We start from the raw sequence: 22,601 nt of genomic DNA, 5'->3' as shown, positions 1-22,601 counted from the left end.
AGAGATAGTATGGAGGTAAGGTGTTTACCTTTCATGCAGAAGGTCGGTGGTTCAAATCCCGGCATCCCAAAGGGTCCCCCGAGTAACCCCTGAGCATTACTGGGTGTGGCCCAAAAACAAAAAAACAAATAAACAAAATAAAAAACAAACAAAAAAAAGAAATTACCTTAGGGGGCCGGAGAGATAGCATGGGGGTAGGGTGTTTGCCTTGCATGCAGAAAGACGGTAGTTCGAATCCCGCGAACCCATATGATCCCCAAGCCTGCCACGATTTCTGAGTGCAGAGCCAGGAGTAACCCGAGTACTGCTGGGTGTGACCCCCCCAAAAAAACCCCCAAAATGAAATTACCTTAGGTGATCAATAGGTAAGACTACTACTCTGCCATTGAAAAATATTAAATCAACGGGGACAAAATGAATGGAATCTGTGGTGAAATTCAGGAAAAAATACTTCAAAGATACTCAGCCTCCTTGGATTGAAAAAAAATCTAAGCATGTTTTTCAAGTTCGAGTTTTTTTTTTGGGGGGGTTTTGGGGCCACACCCGGCGGTGCTCAGGGGTTACTCCTGGCTGTCTGCTCAGAAATAGCTCCTGGCAGGCACGGGGGACCATATGGGACACCGGGATTTGAACCAACCACCTTTGGTCCTGGATTGGCTGCTTGCAAGGCAAACGCCGCTGTGCTATCTCTCCGGGCCCTCAAGTTCAAGTTTTATTGGAGTTTTACTCATGTATTATATATGGTTTTCCTTTACTAAGATAGGGAACTAAATTGCCTATACTTGCCAATAAATTATGTTTCAGGTACTGCGTCATATAAACCAGACTTTTCAAGAAAAATAATATAGACTAGAGCAATTTTATAAGTGCAAAATTATAGTTGTTTCGTTGCCTCATGGCAAGACTTCCTTCCACATCACTTCTAGACACAAATGGGTCAACCTTTGGCACAGCCCTGTGCAGCTGAACAAAAGCTGAACACAGAGCCTTCCTTGCACCAAGCTTGCTCTATGTGCACCTGTGTTTTCAAAACTTTACTTCATTCTTAAGCAACTGTTGTAAGTAATCTGCGCAAGAGAATTCAAAAACACAGCGGCGAGTTTAAAAAAAAGGGGGGGCCTATGTGTCCCCCCCCCAAGTCTCAGATGCCAGCTTTGAGTCAGCACAATAGCGAGTATATATCTCAAGAAGTTATGGCTCCGTGTTGCATACTCTGTAGGGATCATCTTTGAAGACAAACAATAACGTGTCAAAATCGGGAAGCTCTGAGAGGAATCACGTTTGACTTTTGCTCTGATTCCAGTGTAAACAACTGTTGAATGACCGGCCTCCTACGTATATAAATGGCGCAGTTCATTAACGCCACAGGACTTAAAAATGAATACCTCGGCTGCCTTCAACTGTCCGGGTGGTGACCCTTGCACTGACCTATTTTCTGCACTTTGGGCGGTGGCAATGCACCCAAATTCCGGGGTGCTGGGACTGCCTGCGCGGGGCTAGGCTCAGATGGCCTAAGAGTCCGCCCAGCTCCCAACCACCCGAGGGCAGAAAGCGCAGAGTCCAGAGCAAACAAACACGACTCTGGGATTGCGCAGTGTTGGGTTGGGCGTCGACTCCATTTCCCTGTTGTGATTAAATGGACTTTAATCCCGCACACCGTGGTACGAAAATCAAACACCCCACGTTTCCGTAGAAGGAGCAGAGGAAAACATGAAACTGGGAAATGACAAAATTCCCAGTCAATCGCCACCTCCCCTGGGGCCAACTCTTCCCACTCGAGCGCGCGAGGAGCAAAGACTTGCAGAAGCTGAGACAGGCCAGGCACGAGAGCAGAGCGCGCCTGCGCAGAGGAGGCAGCGGCGGCGGCAAGGCGGGGGGCGGAAATACTTGTACCGTAGTACGCAGGCGCAAGAGCCGGCCGTAGCGCCCACTGACCCACACCCTTTCTAGTAATTTCGCTGCTCGTGACGTCATCAAGTCGCGCCGTGACCATGCCGGTCGACGTCGTCAAGGCGCGCCGTGACAATGCCGCCTACTCGCTGAGGTTTTCGTTTTTTAATAAAACAAGAAATAAACTAATTAAAAATAGCAGCACCCCGTTGCTTTGAGACATTAGGCATTAGTCCGCGCCAAAACCTTATTTTACAACTTGTGGCGCAGCAGAGGGGGGAAAGAAACGGCGTGGCGTAGCGTAGCGTAGGAGTCCCGCCCATGCGCCGGCCGAGCATGACTCGGCGACGCTGTTGAGCCGCGCTACCCGGCGTGCCCCGCGCGGCGTCGCGTTGCGTCGCGTGCGTCACGTCACGTCGCGCCGCGCCGCGCCGGCCGAGGGCGTGGGGGAGGGGCGGGAAGGAAGAAGCGGCTGCGGGCTGCGGCTGTCGAGCGAGGCGGCCCCGTGGCGTCTCCACTGTCGGCGGCTGCCCGAGAGTCCGAGCCGGTGCCACCGCTCCGGAGCGCACGAAGCCGGCCAGGGGAGGGCCCCGCGGCCCCTCGGACGCCGCGCCCGGCGAACGCTTCGCCCCGCGGCCCCCCAGGCGGCGCGTTTGTGTGCCGGGGCTCGCGTTGTCGCCGCTTAATCGGACGCGCCGCCCGGCTCCGGCTCCGGCTCCGGCTCTTCCGGGGCCGCCTGGGCAGACTCGCTCTTCGGCCCGTCCGTCCGTTGTGTCTGCACTGCGCGACTGAGTCAGCGCCGCCATGGCCGAGAGCGGGGAAAGCGGCGGCCCGCCGAGCTCCCAGGACGGCGCGGGCGCGGGCGCGGCCGAAGCGCCGGGCCCCGCCGAGGCCTCGGCCGAGCCCAAGATCATGAAAGTCACCGTGAAGACCCCGAAGGAGAAGGAGGAGTTCGCCGTGCCCGAGGACAGCTCGGTGCAGCAGGTGAGGCGGACAAAGGTCGCCGCGCCGCTCGCTCGCTCGCTCGCTCTTCCCGTCTCTGGAGCTTCGCCCCAATCTTCGCGGGGTCTCCCCCCCCCGCCCCTCGAGTCCGCGCTGCGCTCCGGCCCACGGCTGTGGCCTGGCGGCCGGACGCGCCGACGCCCGACGCTCCCGCCAAGGGCAGGGCCTGGCCGCTCTCCGCCTCGGCTCGGCTCGGCTCGGCACAAAGGGCCGCGGCTGGTGGCGGCCGGGTCGGGCCTTCCCTTCCCGGGCCGAATCTCGCCGCCGGAAACAAAGCGGGGCTGGGGTCATTGTTCACCTGCCCGGCGCTAAGTCCGACGCCTTGGAGCTGGCCGGCCCGGGATGGGACGGATGATCGATCCCTGCTGCGTTGCATGGTTGCTTGGTTGAGATTTTTGGGCTTTGGGCTTTTGCCTTTTTTTTTTTTTGGCGTTTTTGAGCGCCGAAATCTTTGTCTTTTAACCGTTCTTTATTCTTTATTAATTATTATTAATTATTATTATTATTATTATTTTGGCTTTGGGTCACATCCAGCAGCGCTCACTTAGGGGTTCCTCCTGGCTCTACACTCAGAAATCGCTCCTGGCAGGCTCAAGGGACCCTATGGGATGTCGGGATTCGAACCACAGTCCTTGTGCATACAAGGCAAACGCCCCACCTCCACGCTCTCCAGCTCCAAGGCTTCATTCTTAAAAAAAAAAAAAACTCCCGTGACGTCGACAATGCAGTCATTCAGTCTCAATTTGAGATTACGGGGTTTATTTTTTCTTTTATAATAAAGGAGACAGACGAGGATGACTTGGATTGATAGATGACTCTCCACCCCCCTTAGATGCCAAATCCGTGCCGTCCGATTGGAGATCGTTGATTCGGGTTTATCAGACGGCGGTCGAAAAATTAAAAAAAAGAGAAGAGAATTTTGAGTGAAATGGGAAACAGCGAATAATTGAACTCAGTTCCGGAATATGAATATTTTTCTCTTTTTGCCGTTGATTTGGAAGCTCGAGTTCAGTTATTGTTGGGCACGGGGGAAGGACGACAGTGTGCCCCTCCCCCCCAGTTACAGGGTCAATATATTGAAATAATTTGGGGGAAACAGGTCTTGAAATTAGTTTGGTCCCCCCACACCCCAAATTGATTTGACATCAATATTCAGCTGTCTTTAACGACATAAAAGGAGTATTCTTTCTGTAAAACATTCTGGAACATTAACTGAAACGCACCAGTTGCTTTCTAAGTGATGTTTTTGTGCTTTCAGCCTTTAACATATCAATTTTAGTCTTTTTTAACAGAAAGATAAAATAGTTGTAAAATGAACCTCTCTCGCTCGCTCTAGGTTTGGTTGCCATACCTAGCTTGCTCAGGTGCTACTCCAGGCTCAGCTTGGGGTGGAACCCGGACCTCCTCCCCTCATCTGGTCGAGCCATCTCTGGCCTAGTACATGATATTTAGGAGGCACTGAAGCGATGTCCATGTTATTTAGCCAAGTTCAGTTTTTTAAAGGTAAACTTGAAATACAAAGCCTTATTAGGAGGTAGAATTCTGCACTGGGAATTCTGTCCATTTTTCCTAACCAGTTCACTCACCACTCCCAACCTCTTGTTTCTCTGTGTGTTATTTTATCTGTTCTAGAACTTCACAAGGGGGAGAGTGGGTTCATAGTGTCTCCGTAAGTTTCCCTTTTCCCCCTTCATAAAGCATGTGTTTTTTAGCATTAAAATATGATTAGTTGTTATTAAAGCTATTTTAGATCATTTTAATGTGCTATGTTTTATTTATTTATTTATTTCGGTGGGGGCTACACCTGATGGCGCTCAGGGGTTACTCTTGGCTTTACGCTCAGAAATCGCTCCTGGTAGGCTACATTTCATATGGGGTGCCAGGGATGGAACCTGGGTCATTCCCGGTAGGCTATGTGCAAGGCAAACACCCTACCTGCTGTGCTTAAGCCTATCATACACGTTTTAAAAGGTATCATTTTATAGTTGGTTCCATTAGTGACAGGTGTATGGGAGTTTTTGTTTCTCAACATTGCTTCTAACATTTGATATGTTAGTATTATTTTAGCTGTTCTTTTGGACATAAAGGCATTGTTAACTTTTGACGATCTTAGATCTCCCCTCTGGGTTTCCAAATTCAGGTTTCTACCCTGCTTTTAGCCAAGATGTTAGAATAAAGCCAGTATTTTAAGTATTTTGCGGAGGCAGGGGTAATGTGTCACACATGTCTGTCCTCTGGGATCACGCCTGGCTGTCTCAGACTACCATATGAAGTTGTGGGAATCAAAATTGGGTTGGTCACTTGCAAGGCAAGCACCTTAACTCCTTACTACCTCCCACCAAATTCAGTATGTTTATTAAATAGAAGTTACATTCAGGAGACTATGGTGTTGTGTTTTACTTTTTATACTGCTTTTAAATCAGCTAGTTTATGGTTTTAGTTATGCTATTGAACACTATATATTCTGTAACCAAATTAAATTTTATTTTATTTAATTTTACAGAGAAATGGCCTGGCATGTGTCTTAGTGATACCACACATGTGAACACAAAATTATGGGAAAATAAAAGAACATTTTTCAGGTGATCTGTATTTGATCTATTTGAAACAGATCTGTCGTTCTGTCACTTAAATTTCGATAATACAGCATTAGCATGGCTGCCTTGCATCAATGATACAGAACACACTCACACACCACCCCATAGTGATCACAGACAGCACACACACCTTGTAGTGTCCCTTAGTGCAGACACTCGCACACTCCCTCTCCCTTCTCTTTTCTCTTTCCCTTCTCTTCCCTCTCTACTTTCTCTTCTCCCTCTCCTCTCCCCTCTCCCTTCCTCTCCCCTCTCCTCTCATCCTTTAGTGCAGATCCTGGTGTCAGCCCTGAGATTAGCGGGTGTGGCCCAAATACACACCCCAGCCCAAAATTGAGGTTAGGGTATATAACACCTACAAAATAATGTTGAAGTTCAGGTTCAGATTTTTATCGGGCAGTCCCTTTCTACAATTTAAAATCTCTTTAGTATCGCTATGGAATACATTATATCGAAATATTTAATATTTGGATGAATCATAAGTCACTGGGCAATTTCCTCCTCTTATAAGATGGTAATTTTTCTGTTTTCCTATTGGTTATTGTTACCTTTAGCCAATAGATAATAGCAAGAAGAATATACTTCAGTATGGTGATTAGTATTATTATAGGCCCTCAGGTTCTTGTTTTCAGGCAGTCAAGATTGAAAGTTAAAAGGACCCTAGATGAGATACTGAATTCAATTGAAACCTCAAGGGAAAAAAGAAACTGGGATAAGGGCTTCCTTAGGTAGAATGCCTAAGAAAGATGTAAGTAGGGATATGGGTGAGCACTTTGTATTGGATAAGACAAAAATATGGGAAAGAGTGGGATGTTCCACATTTTCCTGAGCTTATTTTAATGTTTCATAAAGGGAATTTCTTTAAGGTTATTTTCTTTCTAATATGACCCTACTTTATTTCTTCCTTTTTTGGGGGGGGGGCAGGGGTTTGGGCCACACTGTGTGATTCTCAGGGATTACTCCTGTAATCGCTCCTGACTCCGGGGACAAATAGGACACCAAGGATCAATCCAAGGTCTGTCCTGGATAGCCAGGAGTAACCCCTAAGCGCTGCCAGGTGTGGACTCCCCCCCTCCCCCAAAGGAAAAGAAATTGCTCCTGTCAGGCTTGGGGGACCATATGGGTTGCTGGGATTGAACCCATTTACCTCTGGTCAGCAGCGTGTAAGGCAAACACCCTACTGCTGTGTTATCACTCTAGTCCCAATCTTTACATTCTTTTCTTTTTGGGGGGGGTCACACCTGGCAGCACTCGGGTTACTCCTGGTTCAATGCTCAGAAATCACTCCTGGCAGGCTCGGGGGACCATATAGGATGCTGGGGTTCGAACTGCCGTCCTTCTGCGTGCAAGGCAAATACCTTACCTCCATGCTATCTTTCTGGCCCCAATCTTTACATTCTTGATTGGGAAATTTAGAACAGAAACTTTTTTTTTTTTTGGTTTTTGGGTTTTGGGCCACACCCAGCGGTGCTCAGGGGTTACTCCTGGCTGTCTGCTCAGAAATATCTCCTGGCAGGCAGGGGGGGGGGGGCATATGGGACACCTGGATTTGAAACAACCACCTTAGGTCCTGGATCCGCTGCTTGCAAGGCAAATGCCGCTGTAGAACAGAAACTGTTTTCTCTAAGGTGGTTTTGTTAATATATGCTCGTGATTGCACATGGATTTTTTTAAACCTTGATTTAAAATATATTAATTTATGATTTATTTTCCATAAATGGTCAACCAATCTTTATACATACTGTGGTTGTGTAAAAGTTTCTTAGGTGGAGGGGGTTGCTAGTAGATAGAGTCTTCAGAGATCAGTGGTTTTCAACTTTTTTTTAACTTGTAGCAACTTGTAAACTGACACCAGTAATTGGATATACAGTTGAAAACTACTTGCTCCTAGATTACAGTGTAAATACCTGAAATATTCAGGCAATGTATATATTATAATTTTATCATTTGAAATGTTTAGAAAGCTCTTTATGCTTAAACATGAGTGTCATTTTCACAAATATGCTTGATCGCATGAATCTGGAACTACACTATTTCAGACTATTAAGCATAGCCACATCAAGTCAAATTTTTTGAGTACTTCATTGATGTTCTTTGATGTTACTATAGCTTTTATGTATGTTGCTGGATATGCCATAGGTGTGTATAAATAGCATTTATCACTTGATGGATATTTAGGTTTATAATTAAAAAAATTATTTTAAGAACTCCTGTAACAGAAAATCAAAAAAGAAAGAAGAAAAAAAACACCTGTAAATACTGATAAAATTTTATATAGACACATGTTTTGGGGTGTATACTTATGAAAGAAATTACTGCATGATGTAGCTCCGTGTAAATTTTTGAAGAACTGGCATTTTCCAAATTATTTTATATTCTTACTATCAGTACTTGAGGATTCTAGTTACTCCCATTATCTGTAACACTTGTGATTTTCTGTCTTCAATTATAGCTATCCAATTAGATGGGATGTGATTACTTTCACAGCTAATAAGATTATTTCTGTTTTCTCTTTCTCCTCTCTCTCCTCCCTCCCTCTCCCCTCTCTCTCTGTCTCTCTGTCTCTCTTTCTCTCCCTCCCTCCCCTCCTCCCCCCTCTCTCTCTCTCTCTCTCACACACACACACACACACACACACACACACACACACACACACACACACACTCAGTTATGCTCAGGGATTACTTCTGGCTACACGCTCAGAAATTGCTCTTGGCTTGGGGACCATATGGGACGCCAGGGGATTGAACCGTGGGCCTTCCTAGGCTAGCGCAGGCAAGGCAGGTGCCTTACCCCTTATGCCACCACTTCAGCCCCTTCGTTCTCTCTTTTTTTAAACAACACTTCTTATTGTGATCCTTTAAAATGGATCATGACTGGTGAAGATTGTTATACATTGTATGGTTGTAACTCAGTCATGAACAACTTTATCTGTGGGGGGAAAAACTATTGAGAACAACCGTGTAACCATGGTGTTTAAATTAAAAAAAAAAAAGGATCATGAGATCAAAACTGTTTTTTTTTTGTTTTTGTTTTTGGACACACCCAGTTATGCTCAGGGGTTACACCTGGCTATGTACTCAGAAATCGATTTGCTCCTGGCTGGGGGGGACCATATGGGATGCTGGGGGATCAATGTGCAAGGCAAGTGCCCTACTGCTGCGCCACCAGTCTGGCCCTTTTTTTAAATTATTATTATTATTATTATTGGCAAACCTATTTTCTTAGCAATTCTAAGGTGTTACTTGTAGTCTTCACTTAATTTTAAGTTTCTTAAAAATGAACAAAGTATAAAGATGCATCTTTTTTAAAATGCTATTTTGGAAGGTTTTAAATGTGGTATGTCAAAATGTGTCTTTTTATCTAGTCTTTTTTCATATTCATTTCTTAAAAGTTTCTGAAAAATTATGTATGAATGAAAAAATATGAAAAATTAGGTGTATACCTGAAATGGGAACTAATGGTCCCCATTTTTTACTATCTAACGTGGCTATACAGCCCTGTATAATGTGGTTTTTGTCAGCCTCTCAATTCTACCTTTTCTTGTTGCTCATTTATTGTGTTGACTTCCTAGTTCCTTAAATTGTTAGAACTTTGTTTTTCTTTTCTGACTCAGGACTATAGAACAATTTTTTTTTTAATTCTGCAGAAAAAATTTTCATTCCTAGGTCACTTTTTATTTATTTATTTTTTTTGTTTTGGGGTCACACCCAGCAGTGCTCAGGGGTTACTCCTGGCTCTCTGCTCAGAAATCACTGCTGGCAGTCATGGGGGACCATATGGGATGCCCGGACTCGAACCACCATTGGTCCTGGGTTGGCGCTTGCAAGGCAAACACCCTACCACTGTGCTATCTCTCTGGCCCCCCTAGGTCACTTTCTCTATGAAAAACTGCTGATTTTCTAGTTCAGATGAATACTCTTGTGTTTTCTCTCAATACTCTGTTACTAATTGATATTCACAATTTAAATTTATGTGATTATTTGATTAATGGGCTCAGTAAATATTTCATTTTTGGGGGCGTCACATTCAGAGGTACTCATGGGTTACTCCTGGCAGGCTTGGGGGGGGGGTCATATGGGGTGCCAGGAATCGAACCATCATCAGTCCTGGGTCAGCCTCGTGCAAGGCAACAACTAACGCTGTGCTCTGTCTCCGTCCCCAACATTTCAAATTTATCTAGACTATCACATAGTTACATATGTTTAACAATAATTAATACTAATTAGGCCTTTACTGAGTATATGCATAAGTTCGTGGTTTTGTGCCATTCTGACACTGTACTCCCTTATTTCACTATTCAAGTATATTCTTTGCTGCCTAAGAATTGTGTTGCTTGGAGGACAGTCTTCTGTTTTATTTTACTTATTTTTTTGCTTTTAAACCACACGTGGCAATCCTAGGTTTACTTCTGGTTCTCTGCTCAAGAGGTCCCTTAGGGCTGCTGTTCTCAGAGACCTGTGATGCTAGGAATGAGGCCCAACCCTCCTCTGGTCCACAGTAGAGAAATCCATGTGAAATAAAAAGCAGAAAATGATTTGAAAGACTATTCATGTTCTTAAATGAGGGTCATTACTAGTGCATTGAAATTGCTTTGGAGAGAAGTTACTTTTTTTTTTAACATAGTCTGATATGCTGGTAAATGTCTACTAGCTTTTTTTTCTACTAGTTTAGGAAAGCTAGTAGTATTCTAGTAGTATTCTCTTATTTGCAAGGTGTAAATATGTTCACTGAATGGTGTCTCATCCCATACAAAACTGCTCTGCAAATCTTTTTGCAATTGTAGTATAAATAGGTTTGGTATGATATCTGATGTCTTGTATGGATCATCAGACTTTGGGCCAGATTTACAATTTCTGTTCACTTGAGTATTCAGAATATGTTATAGCCTGCAGAATTGAAAATAATATTGTTGGACTAAAGAGGGAATATGGCAGGTATATGACTGACCACATATGGTCCCCTGCAAATTGCCAGGAGTAGTTCCTACACATAGAGCCAAGAATATATCCTGAGCATCAATGAGTGTGGCCCAAAGCCAAAGCCAAATTTTTTTGTTTGTTTTAAAGGAAATATTTATGATCAGAAATTTGCTCTAAGTTAGGGTATTAAGGCTTATTCTAGATTTTGTGCATTCATCAGAATCCATATCATTAGAGATTTTTTTATCATGATTTAACTGAAATGCCATCCAGTGAGAGAGAGGGGAGAGAGAAAGAGAGAGAGAGAGGGGAGAGAGGAGAGAGAGAGAGGGGAGAGGAGAGAGAGAGAGAGAGAGAGAGAGAGAGAGAGAGAGAGAGAGAGAGAGAGAGAGAGAGAGAGAGAGAGAGTTAGTTAGTTAGTTAGTTAGTTGCTGGATTGTACCTGAGTGCAAGGTATATGCTGTACCATGGCATATGCTGTCTATCGTTCCCATCTTTTATATTTTTACATTGAGTTGGGTTGGGTTTGGTTTGATTTGCTTGGATTCATATCCAGCTGCCCTTTGGAGCTACAACTAAGTCCTTCCTTTGTATAAGGCCCATCAAGGTTTGCTTCCTGAGCCAGGAGTCTGCCTGGTCTATCAGGGTACGACCCCAAAACCAAAAAACAAAGTCTCTGTTGCATTGAATTTGAAAATTTAGAGATTAAAATTGTACCTATTGTTTGATACGAAATTATTAGGCTAGTATTAAGTATAGTTGAAAAGTAAAGGGGGGCCGGAGTGATAGCATGGAGGTAAGGCATTTGCCTTTCATGCAGGTCATTGGTTCGAATCCCGGCATCCCTCCTGTTCCCTCCTCTCAGCACCACTAGTGATTCTTGAGTGAAGAGCCAGAAATACCTTTGACTGTGGCTACAAAACAAAACAAAAATTTAGATTAATGCAGACTTTTTGTTTTGCTTTTTAATTACATTAAATACTTGTGATTCATAATATATTTGGGTATTTTTTTCCAGATAAAAGTTACTCACAATTGAGTTTCAGTTATGCAGTGTTTAAACCCTTCATGAAGGTGATGGGAAATACTGAAGACTTTGTAAGATGTCTATTTAGCTTGAGCTATGTATTAAAAAAAAAACCTCACATAAATAAATTAGAAAGGAATGGTTACACCTTAAAAGGGCCAGAGAGGTAGCACAGTGTAGGGCGTTTGTGTTGCCTTCCATGCAGCTGACCCAGGACATATGCAGGTTTAATCCCCTGCATCCCATATGGTCCCCTGAGCCAGGAGTGATTTCTGAGCGCAGAGCCAGGAGTAACCCCTTAGCTCCACTGGATGTGGCCCAACCTCCCCCCCTCCCCAAATAAAGACTAATACCAGAAGATGTGCACCTATAATAACATTTTGCATTTGAGATAAGTGAAGTGGTAATACTCATTCCTTCTAAGAGCCAGGGATTAATATAGAAGATAACTGTTTGATTGAATTATTGCAACTTTTCTGTTTTGGGGGGAAGGCTAAGGTCTTTTTGGGTTTAGAATAAGTGATGCTGTGCAAATATCCTTAGTACATGTTTATTTTTATTTTATTTAGTTCAAGGAAGAAATCTCTAAACGTTTCAAATCACATACTGACCAACTAGTGTTGATATTTGCTGGAAAAATTTTAAAAGATCAAGATACTTTAAGTCAGCATGGAATTCATGATGGACTTACTGTTCACCTTGTCATCAAAACACAAAACAGGTAAGCTTTTATCAATTTTTTTGCACCAGATCTCATATATACTAAGCATACACAGCTAATCTGACCCCCAAGCAAGCATATCTTTTGAAGATGCACCAAGCTGGGACTAAATCCTTTAAATTAATTTTTTGTTTGTTTTGGGAACAGAACCCCAGCAGTTTTCAAGGCTTTCTGCCTCTCCTCTCAGGGATCACTCCTGGTGGAGTTTGGGGTATCTTATGGGGTTGATTGAACCTGGTTCAGCAGTGTGCAATTGTACATGTTCTCTCACTGTCGCCATCTCTCAATTTCTCTCTGCCCATTTCTCCCTTGTTTTATTCCTTTTGTTTTTTCATCCATACTCAACTATGTTTGAAGTGGTTTCTGATGCTCAGAGCACCAGATGGTATTCAGGGGATCTGGTAGTAAGTGCTAGGAATCAGTCGCACCTAGGATTTTTCTCTTGCAAAGCATGTTCACCATTCCCTTGAGCTATCTCCCAGCCCCCCCCCTTTTTTTAATAACCAATTTTGCCTTTCAATGACTTTCTCCATCATTAGTATTTAAATGAGTTAAATTCATTTGTTACTACTGCAAAGTTTTTTTTTAAGTTCCTGGTGTTTTTTAGAAGCTCAGGGTCCATTCCTGGCCCAACTCTGCAGGCTTTTGTGGGGAGTTCACACCCAACAGTGCTCAGGAGTTACTCCTGGCTTTGCACTTGGGAATTGCACCTGAAGGTGCTTGGGCCATATGGGATGCCTCGATTGAACTCAGGCTGGCTGTGTGCAAGGCAGATGCCTTACCTACTGTACTGCCTCTCCTTCTCACCAGTTGTAGGCTTGATGATTCAATGCTGGAGTAATAGTCATGCCAATTAGGTGGTAAACATAGTGCTGAGTACTAAACTCAGCTTTGCATGTGTAAGGTATGCTCTCCATATCTTTGAGCTTTATCCTCTACCTGACTTCCTCAGTTTTAAAGACACCATTGTTCTTTGCATCACTTCATAAAATTCCAATTAAACTGATACATCTTTTTACTTATTTACTTATTACTTATTTTACTTATTTACTCTATACTTAAAGAGCTATATATATTTATTTGTATTTTGTTATTTTATCCTATTGCTCTTAGGTATACATACAAAGAAAATATGCATGAAATAAATTAGATAAATTCTTCCTTTTAGCCACTGCTATATGGATCTGAACCTGTTGTCTTGGCCTTTGGTGTCTATATATTGTCATACAGGAAGAGAATACTGTCCCTTTTTTCTCCCTCCCCCTTTTACCTTTAGACTCAAGATTAGTAAGCCTGGTCAGTACTGTTTTGGCATATTATGGCAAATACACTGGTTTGCAATATACATGACACTTAAGACCACATGATTGCAATGGGTGTTTCCTGAACCACTGAGTCAATTGTAGGCTCTTACACTCTGGAGATCCCTACTAACATAATGACTTTTGGGATTATCACATTACTTATGGATAGCATTGAGTTTGAATTCTTGGCTTGACACTTGGCTTAAGTAATTGAACCATTGAACTATCTTTAGTCTCATAAGACTACTAATGCATTTTCTACAGAATTCTTCTAAGTTGTTGACATCCTTTTTGTAATACTTTATGCTGCATTTCCTCTAAAAGAAATGCTTCACTGGGGCCGGAGAGATAGCATGGAGGTAGCGCATTTGCCTTGCTCACAGAAGGACGGTGGTTCAAATCCCGGCATCCCATAGGGTCCCCCGAGCCTGCCAGAGGCAATTTCTGAGCATAGAGCCAGGAGTAACCTCTGAGCACTGCCGGGTATGACATCCCCCCAAAAAAGAAATGCTTCACTAATAGAAAATTTATTCTATCTACTCTATGCTTTTGTTATATATACTGATTGTTTTTTTTGTTTGTTTGTTTGGTTTTTGGGTCACACCCAGCAGCACTTGGGTTACTCCTGGCTCTGCACTTAGAAATCGCTCCTGGTAGGCACGGAGGCAGGAGGGGGTGGGGTCGCACACACGGACCACATGGGATGCAGGGATTTGAACCACCATCTGTCCTGAATAAGCTGCGTGCAAGGCAAGCGCCCTACTGCTGTGCTATCTCTCCGGCTCCCTAATGGTATAATAGACTGGTAACTTAACACAGGTACAACAGGGTACTTATTTGGGCCAGAGTGATAACACAGTGGGTAGGATGTTTGCCTTGCACATGGCCTACACGGGTTCGCTAAAAGACAGCTGACTAGGAGAAAATATTTTCATTCGACACATTGGGTAAAGGATTGATATTTAGGATATACAAAATATATCCCTTGTGAAAAAATTAACCTCACAAAACATAAAACCCTTTTTAAAAATGAGAGAGGAAATGTAAGGAATTATGTAGTCAAGCAGTTTGCTGCAACATGGATGGAACTAGAAGATAATTATGTTAACTGAAATAGCTGACGAAGGATAAGTATGGGATGCTGTCACTTATATGTTGTATTTAGAATAACTGCATGAAGTTGTTGAGAATACTCTAGGCCCCAAAGTATAGTGAGGAGAAGGAAAGAAATTGAATGGAGGAGGAAAAGCACAAATATGAAATGACAGGAGGGAGGGGGTAATCTCAGGTGCATTGGTGGTACTAATAAAAAAGGACTAAAGACGTGGAAGCCGGTGTCCGTTTCGTCTTCCTTCCCCCTCCCGACCCGGACCCAGTCCCGTGCTGGTGCGCCTGTCGGGGGAGCCTGTTAAAAAAGAATTAAAGAATTAAAAAAAAAAAAAAGGACTAAAGGATGGACAGAAACTAAATTTCACAACAAGAGTCAGTGATATCATGAGACCCGAACTGTAACAGTTAAAATGGAAAAAAAAAAAAACAGGCCTGTTATAATGGCCGGCTTGGGGTAGGGGAGGTGGCTTGTGATGCACTCTGGGAACATTGGTAGAGGGAGATTGACATTGGTGGTGGGCTTGGTCCTGAAACATGTATCCATAACCGAATTATGAATAACTTTGTAAATCACAATGATTAAGAAATTAAATAAAACCATTTGGGTTGATGTAAAACGGTTATCAAAATATCAGGTTATTTTAAAATTAATTAGCATGCTCTTCACTATCTTTTATTTTCTCTAGGCCTCAGGATCATTCAGCTCAACAAACAAATAGCAGTACAAGCAGTATCTCCTCAACAGCTTCTAATAGTAGCTCTGTATCAGGCTCTACCACTAGCAACACTTTTGGTTTAGGTAAGTATTTATAGTTTTGTTTTATTTTAGGGTTTAGAAAAAAACCTTACTCTTCCCCCAAGATAATTTGAGACCAAATAACAGAATTAAATATTAAACTACTTCAAGTATAGAAAAAACAACTTAAATACCTTCTAGAATTGCTTAAAATTGTATAGGCATTAAGGTAATGGTTGGGAATACAGACATGCTTAGTTTGCTAATGTTAAAAAACATCTTATTAATAATGAGAGATGTAGTTTTGTATACTTGATTTCACCATGACATAATTGAACTCTTAAAGATTACCCATATTTATGAGCATAAGCTCATAAAGCAAGTTTTTTTTTTTTTCCTTACTTGTTTTGGGGACTACTAGCAGTAGCAGTGCTCAGGGCTTACTTCTGGCTCTGCATTCAGGCTTCCTTCTGGCAGGTGCAGGGACCAGATGCTTGGTATCAAACCTGGGTTGCTTATATGCAAGGCATGCATCCTACCCACTGTACGATAGCTCTGGCCCCTATATTAGTAGTTTTCTGTCTGTCCGAAACAGAAAGGGACTGGGATCTAGAAAAAAGACTGCATTGTATTTTTTTTTTTTTTTTTTTTTTTTGGTTTTTGGTTTTTGGTTTTTGGGCCACACCCGTTTGACACTCAGGGGTTACTCCTGGCTATGTGCTCAGAAATCGCCCCTGGCTTGGGGGGACCATATGGGATGCCGGGGGATCGAACCGCGGTCCGTTCTTGGCTAGCGCTTGTAAGGCAGACACCTTACCTCTAGCGCCACCTTCCCGGCCCCAGCATTGTATAATTTTTATTACAATATCTTTACACAGTTGTTCAATTAATTATGTTTTATCATGTATATATATGGGGAAAAATAGATACATGGGGTCTAGAACTATTGGCAGTTTCAGGAATCCACTGGCACTGTTGAGTTTTATTTCTGGGGATAAAGATGAACAATACTCTTGAAAATAATTGGGCTATGGTGTAGGTTTTTTTTTTCTTCAGTATTTGCGGCTCTTTCTGAAACTGATAATGGACTAAATGTAAACGTGTCTTGTGTATTTTAGATGGCAAAAATTACTAGCAATCTAGATTAGAAAGCAATTAGGGGCCAGAGTGATAGGAAGTACATCATTTGCCTTGCATGCAGAAGGACAGTGGTTCGAATTCTGGCATTCCATATGGTCCCCCTGAGCCTGCCAGCAGCAATTTTTTTTTTTTTTGGTTTTTGGGCCACACCCGGCTGTGCTCAGGGGTTACTCCTGGCTGTCTGCTCAGAAATAGCTCCTGGCAGGCACGGGGGACCATATGGGACACCGGGATTCGAACCAACCACCTTTGGTCCTGGATCGGCTGCTTGCAAGGCAAACACCGCTGTGCCATCTCTCCGGGCCCGCCAGCAGCAATTTTTGACCGTAGAGCTCAGGAGCACCCTGAGCACTGCTGGTTGTGACCCAAAAACCAAAAAAAAAAAAAAAAAAATAGAATTGTGCACTTTAGTTTTGCCCACACATACATGCTCACCATTGATGTCATATTCCTAGTCATGTTTTAGTTGCTGTGGTTGATGCATAACAACTGGTTATGACACAGCCAACAGTCACTTGCAGTATTAGGAATCCCAAAACAGCATAGCTGCCAGGCACAAATGGTAGAGTTGCCATTTGCACATCTCTGCAGAGCTGTGGACAGCTCTGGAATTAAATTTGTAGCCTCTTACTTACAAAAGCAAGTACTTTGGCCCCTGATACTATCTCCCGGCCCAGGTTCTGGGCACTCATCCCATACCGCTTCTAAACTCTTTGCCTTAATTCAACACTTTTTCATATTGCTAATGTTCTCTTGTTATTTGAACACTGTCTCTTTTTTTTTTTTACAGTTTGATAAGGTTTTATTCTTTTTTTTTTTAATTTAAACACCTTGATTACATACATGATTGTGTTTGGGTTTCAGTCATGTAAAGAACACCACCTGTCTCTTAAGAAAGCTAAAGGAAAGAGGAAAATTAATGATCTCTTCAATCCGGCACCTTTAGTCTATCAAATCTGTTTGTGTCCTCTCTCTCACCCCATTGCTATTTCCATGGTGCCTTCCCAACTTTTAAAGTCTGTAATATTTGTGCTAAGTAATTTCTGTATTGCTCTTAGGAGAATCTTAAGTAACTTTTCCCTATATATACACATATTTTTTAACTTAGATCAAGTTCTTTTGTTTTGGTTTTGATTTTTTTGAACCACACCTGAATTACTCAGAGCTTACTCCTGCCTCTGATGAAGGGGTTACTTCTGGAGGATCTCAGAGGACCATATGGTGTGCTAGCGATCAAACCCAGGTGTGTACAAATCACACACACTACCTGCTTTTCTATTGTTCTGGCCTATAACTTTTTTTTTCTTTTCTCTTTCTTTTTTTTGTTTTTTTTTTTGTTTGTTTGTTTGTTTCTGGGTCACACCTTTAGCACTCAGGGGTTCCTCCTGGCTCTGCACTCAGAAACTGCTCCTGGCAGGCACGGGTTACCATATAGGATGCCGGGATTCGAACCACCGTCAGACCTGGGTCGGCTGCATTACAAGGCAAACTCCCTACCGCTGTGCTATCTCTCCAGCCCCTATAACTGTTTTTCTTAATATGTTCATCACAACCCCCCAGTATCTAGCTTACACTTAGATATAGTTTAATTAGGACGCACCTTGGTTGATGTGTTAAAATCTTAAAAAGCTGGGCTTTGGGCATGGAAATATAGTACAGGAGTCCATACAGAGGCCAGAGAGATGACTGCAGGAATAGTTAGTTGTTCAAGTGGCAAACCTAATTTGTTCCCTCCTACTCCATATGGTTCCCAAGCACTGCCAGGACCAATCCCAGAGAACAGAGGCAGCAGTAAGCCCAGAGTATTACTGGATATTGTTAATATTGTAGATTTTGTTGGTGAATGAACTCTCCATTTACATTTTCTTCAGGGGTATATAACACTGGAATTCAGCTATTTAAAACATTTTTTTAAATTGAGATTCTATGCTTTACAATGCTGTAAATAATGGGTTGTACACATAATTCCAATACACCACTAATGTACCCCTTCCTTCTCCTGAGAACTTTAAGGCATTTTCTTCCCAAGGGCACCCCAACCCCCAACTCAGTTGTGTGTATTATTCTTCCATTATGTTACTACCCGGTTGTTTATTTGGGGAAAGGGGTTTTTGTTTTTGGGCCACACCCAGCAGCACTCAGGGAGTATTCCTGACTCTGCACTCAAAAATCACCCCTGACAGGCTCAGGGGTCAATCATCTGGGATGCTGAGGATCAAACCAAGGTGGGCTGCATGCAAGGCAAATGCCCTACCTGCTGTGCTATCACTCCAGTCTCAGACTGCTGTGAGTGTTTTGTTGGTTGTTTTTTGTTGTTGTTGTTGTTGTTTATTTTTAATGTTTTGGGCCATACCTGGTGGCACTCTGGTTACTCCTGGCTCTGCACTCAGAAATTAGTCATGGCCTCAAAAAGGAGGGGGAACCAATAATAGAGCAGGTAGCATGTTTGCCTTGCACTCGGCCTACCTGGATTTAATTCCTAGCATCCCATGTGGCCCCCAGAGTTCTCCAGCATTGGTTTCTGAATGTAGTCAGGAGTAATCTTTTGAGTACCACTGAGTACTAATAAAGAATTTACTCCTGGAAGGTTTGGGGACCAAATGGGAACCCTGGTGGGCCACATGCAAAGCAAAGACTGTCCCTCTGTGCTATTGCACTGGCCCCCTTGCTGTTTATTTTTAGGTTTTCATATATGAAGAGATAATTCCGTATCATTTTCTTTCATTGCTATCTGCCATTCCAATCATGACTTTTTGCAGTTTTAAATATATACCATTTATTTCTATGATTTTTGTATATGATACCTATTGTATTTAGTAATAAGTCTTCCCATGTCTTATTTATTTTTATTGATTTATTCTCCAGTCTTATTTTCATCTGTAGTAAAGCAACCATTCTTGAGACTATTATTATTATTATACAGTTGCTTTTCAGGTTTCTTTTGTTAGATTGAGTTGTGAGTTCATAAATTATGTCTTTGCTATCTTATTCCCAGCATGCATCATAGCCACTGATGAAGTGTTTGTATTAATCTAACTACAAAAGATAATCTTATGATGAGTACTTAATTATATCTGCCATCTAGTAGGTTTCTTTGTGGTTTAATGCCTCCAAAGTGACATTTAAGTCACTACATGTCTTAACTTTCAGGAGATCAGTTTCATCCAGAATTTATAGGTGAATGAATCTACTTGGTAGTCTGAAAATAATTATTAAAGGTATAATTTTTTTTTGTTGTTTTGGGGCCCACACCTGGATTGGTGCCCAGATTCTCATTCAGTGGTGTTGGATTTGGTTGTGGTTCCTATTGCTGGGGTTCCAGTCCTTGAACCATCTTCTCAGCCCCACTGCATTTGAGACATTATTTTCTTTTTAATTGGGGCATTTGTTTTTAGTTCCTGTTCTCCATCTGGATGTTACATTTTGAATACTAATTCTGACACTGCCTACCTTTATTAGTGTCAGGTCCCACAGTTAAATGTCCTTTATATAGACTATCTCTACTTACAACTCCAAGTCCCAGGCCACTCATATTTTTCATTGGCATGTTATCAATTAGAAGTTCCTATGCCTTGTTTTCTCAGGGCACTAAGTACTTAAACCTGCTAGATTATCATAAAGTATAAAACTCCAAAATAAATAAAAGCATAGGTTAAAGTATGTTATAGCAGAATTCAGTGTTCAAACTTGCTGTGGGGGTGAAAGGTCAAGACAAGCATTACTGGCACGAAGAAGGTAGTAGTGGAATTGAGTGTTACCCCGGAAGAAATTAAGATGGAACCCAAGGGGCCAGAGAGATAGCATGGAAGTAGGGCATTTGCCTTAAATGTAGAAGGATGGTGGTTCAAATCCCAGCATCCCATATGGTCCCCTGAGCCTGCCAGGAGTGATTTCTGAGCATAGAGCCAGGAATAACCCCCAAGCACTTTTAGGGTGTGACCCTAAAACAAAAAAAGATGAAACCCAAGAAGCTTATTGACCAGAAGACATGCCCTACTGCTTCTGCATGTCTTTTACTTCCAGTAACAGTTGCCACAACAGCATAGATGAGTTCTGCAGGAACATGCTCTTTATACTTCTGTGGATGCAACTTTGAAAAAGTTGACTTGTTTTGTAAAGGATGTTTACCTAGAAAGAAAGGCGCACACTTAAATTTTGCAGTTTTTTTTTAGACCTTAAAAGTCATTACTTTCAAGTAAAGAAAATTGGCAGCATGGTATCTGAGAAGGGGACATATTTATGCAGTTGCAGAAATTCCAGATAGGAAATTAATTTGACATACATAACTATCACCCCTCCAAACCACTTCCCTAAGGACACATAAGACCATATTCTATTTTATTTGTCCTTTTTGGGAGTACTTTCATTCAGTTATGTAAAATAAATTTAATCTTTCCTCATTATTGCCATTAAGTCTTTAAATTTGAAACAAATTGTAACCTTTATTTAGAAGTTAGCTAAAGGGCTGTGCTCTTGTATAGTTATTAATAAAAAGTCTATGTATTAAGTTTTTTTTGTACAGTATGAAAATACTCTTAGCATTTTATATGAAACTATTAAATACATTTTTGTAATCAGAAAAAAGTATGGTATAGCAGAAAAGTATAAACTTCTATACCCTTTTTGTGCTTTTGTCTAGTTAGCCACTTTCATGTATTATCATCATCTCTAGGTCTCTTTTCCTTCTCTTCCAGAAGTTGATGACTTGATTGAAAGTTTTGAGCCATCTTTCCTACTGTCTTTTCTGAGGTTATCTAGAGGGGCCCTTATTCTAAGCACTATGATTGGTATAAATGCATTATTTTTAAAGGGGACTGTGAATCCAACGAAAGATCATTCTTTCTTGGGAAATTGCAATAGTTTATAATGCTGTATACCAGGAACTAAGAACTGAGCTGAAATAAACTTTTATACTACACACTAGAAATATTTATTTAGTTGGTCTTTAAATTTGCTTTAAGATAACTTTCTACAATGGGTTATTCAATTAATCCTTTTGCCTCTATATTAGCAGTCATGTTCATAATAATGCTTATGGCTTTCATTTATGTTTCTTCCTCTTTATTCTTAGGTGGCCTTGGAGGACTTGCAGGTCTAAGTAGTTTGGGTTTGAATACCACAAACTTTTCTGAACTACAAAGCCAGATGCAGCGGCAACTTATGTCCAATCCTGAAATGATGGTCCAGATCATGGAAAATCCTTTTGTCCAGAGCATGCTCTCAAATCCCGACCTTATGAGGCAGTTAATTATGGCCAATCCACAAATGCAGCAGTTGATACAGAGAAATCCAGAAATTAGTCACATGCTGAATAACCCAGATATTATGAGACAAGTATGTGGAACTTTCATTTAATATAGCAAAATATTATATATTTATGTCTTAATTAATTTTTATACTAGCAGTGAAGCTAAGATGGAATAGAAATCCTAATTTTTGTTCAGGAAAATTCAGCTAAGCTGTGGTTTTGAATATTCTGCTTTTGAAATACAGTTGTGGTACATTTGACATAAAACATTCATTTCAGATATTCACCATAGCAATTGATAATTTTATATTTAGCAAAACCCTGTATATAAAAGTTAATTTTTCACATTTCTGCTGTTGATATTACTGGGAGTCTTACATGCATGGTTGTGGTGCTCACACTGTTAGTTGTGTTGTGCTCATTGAATGTAGTACATTTGCTTTTAGTTCTTGCACACATGCTCACTGAGGATGAACACCTTTTCTTGCAGTTCTTGATCTGCACAATTTCATTATCTTTTAATATTTAGTTGATTATTTAATTTTATTTTGGGCAACACCCAGTGATACAAAAGCCCTAATTTCGTATCACACCAGCCCCAGATTCTTAGCAACTTTTCAGCATAAAATTAATTATACTCAAAATGGCATATATTATATCGCTAGGCTTATTTATTTGTGTGAAGTGGAGGGGGTGGGGTAGTGTGTGCCCACACGTGCTCCATACCCAGTGACGCACAGAGCTTATTTCGGAATCACTCCTAGCGGGGTTCGGGAGACTGAATATGGAGTGCTGCGGTTTGAATCCTGGCCAACTGCATGCAAGGCAAGTGAAGTACACTACCTGCTATACTAACACTCTGGCCCAACCAGATATATTTATAAACTGAAAGTTGCATATTTTG

The 22,601-nt window shown here is 41.9% G+C and overlaps 1 protein-coding gene across 2 annotated transcripts in view; it reads left to right on the top strand.

Moving 5' to 3' along the window:
- The first annotated feature begins 2,654 nt into the window (after positions 1-2,654).
- Positions 2,655-22,601, top strand: part of UBQLN1 (ubiquilin 1) — a 45,941-nt gene continuing 25,994 nt past the window's right edge. For both annotated transcript variants that reach the window (XM_049770637.1, XM_049770635.1), the window contains exons 1-4: positions 2,655-2,874; positions 12,008-12,159; positions 15,260-15,372; positions 21,521-21,783. In XM_049770637.1, coding sequence (XP_049626594.1) covers positions 2,695-2,874; positions 12,008-12,159; positions 15,260-15,372; positions 21,521-21,783 — 708 coding nt within the window. In that variant the 5' untranslated portion in view covers positions 2,655-2,694. The remainder of the gene's footprint in view (positions 2,875-12,007; positions 12,160-15,259; positions 15,373-21,520; positions 21,784-22,601) is intronic.

Source organism: Suncus etruscus, chromosome 3 (assembly GCF_024139225.1).
Source record: "Suncus etruscus isolate mSunEtr1 chromosome 3, mSunEtr1.pri.cur, whole genome shotgun sequence".
Taxonomy (NCBI): domain Eukaryota; kingdom Metazoa; phylum Chordata; class Mammalia; order Eulipotyphla; family Soricidae; genus Suncus; species Suncus etruscus.
This window is presented reverse-complemented; position numbering and strand designations above follow the sequence as displayed.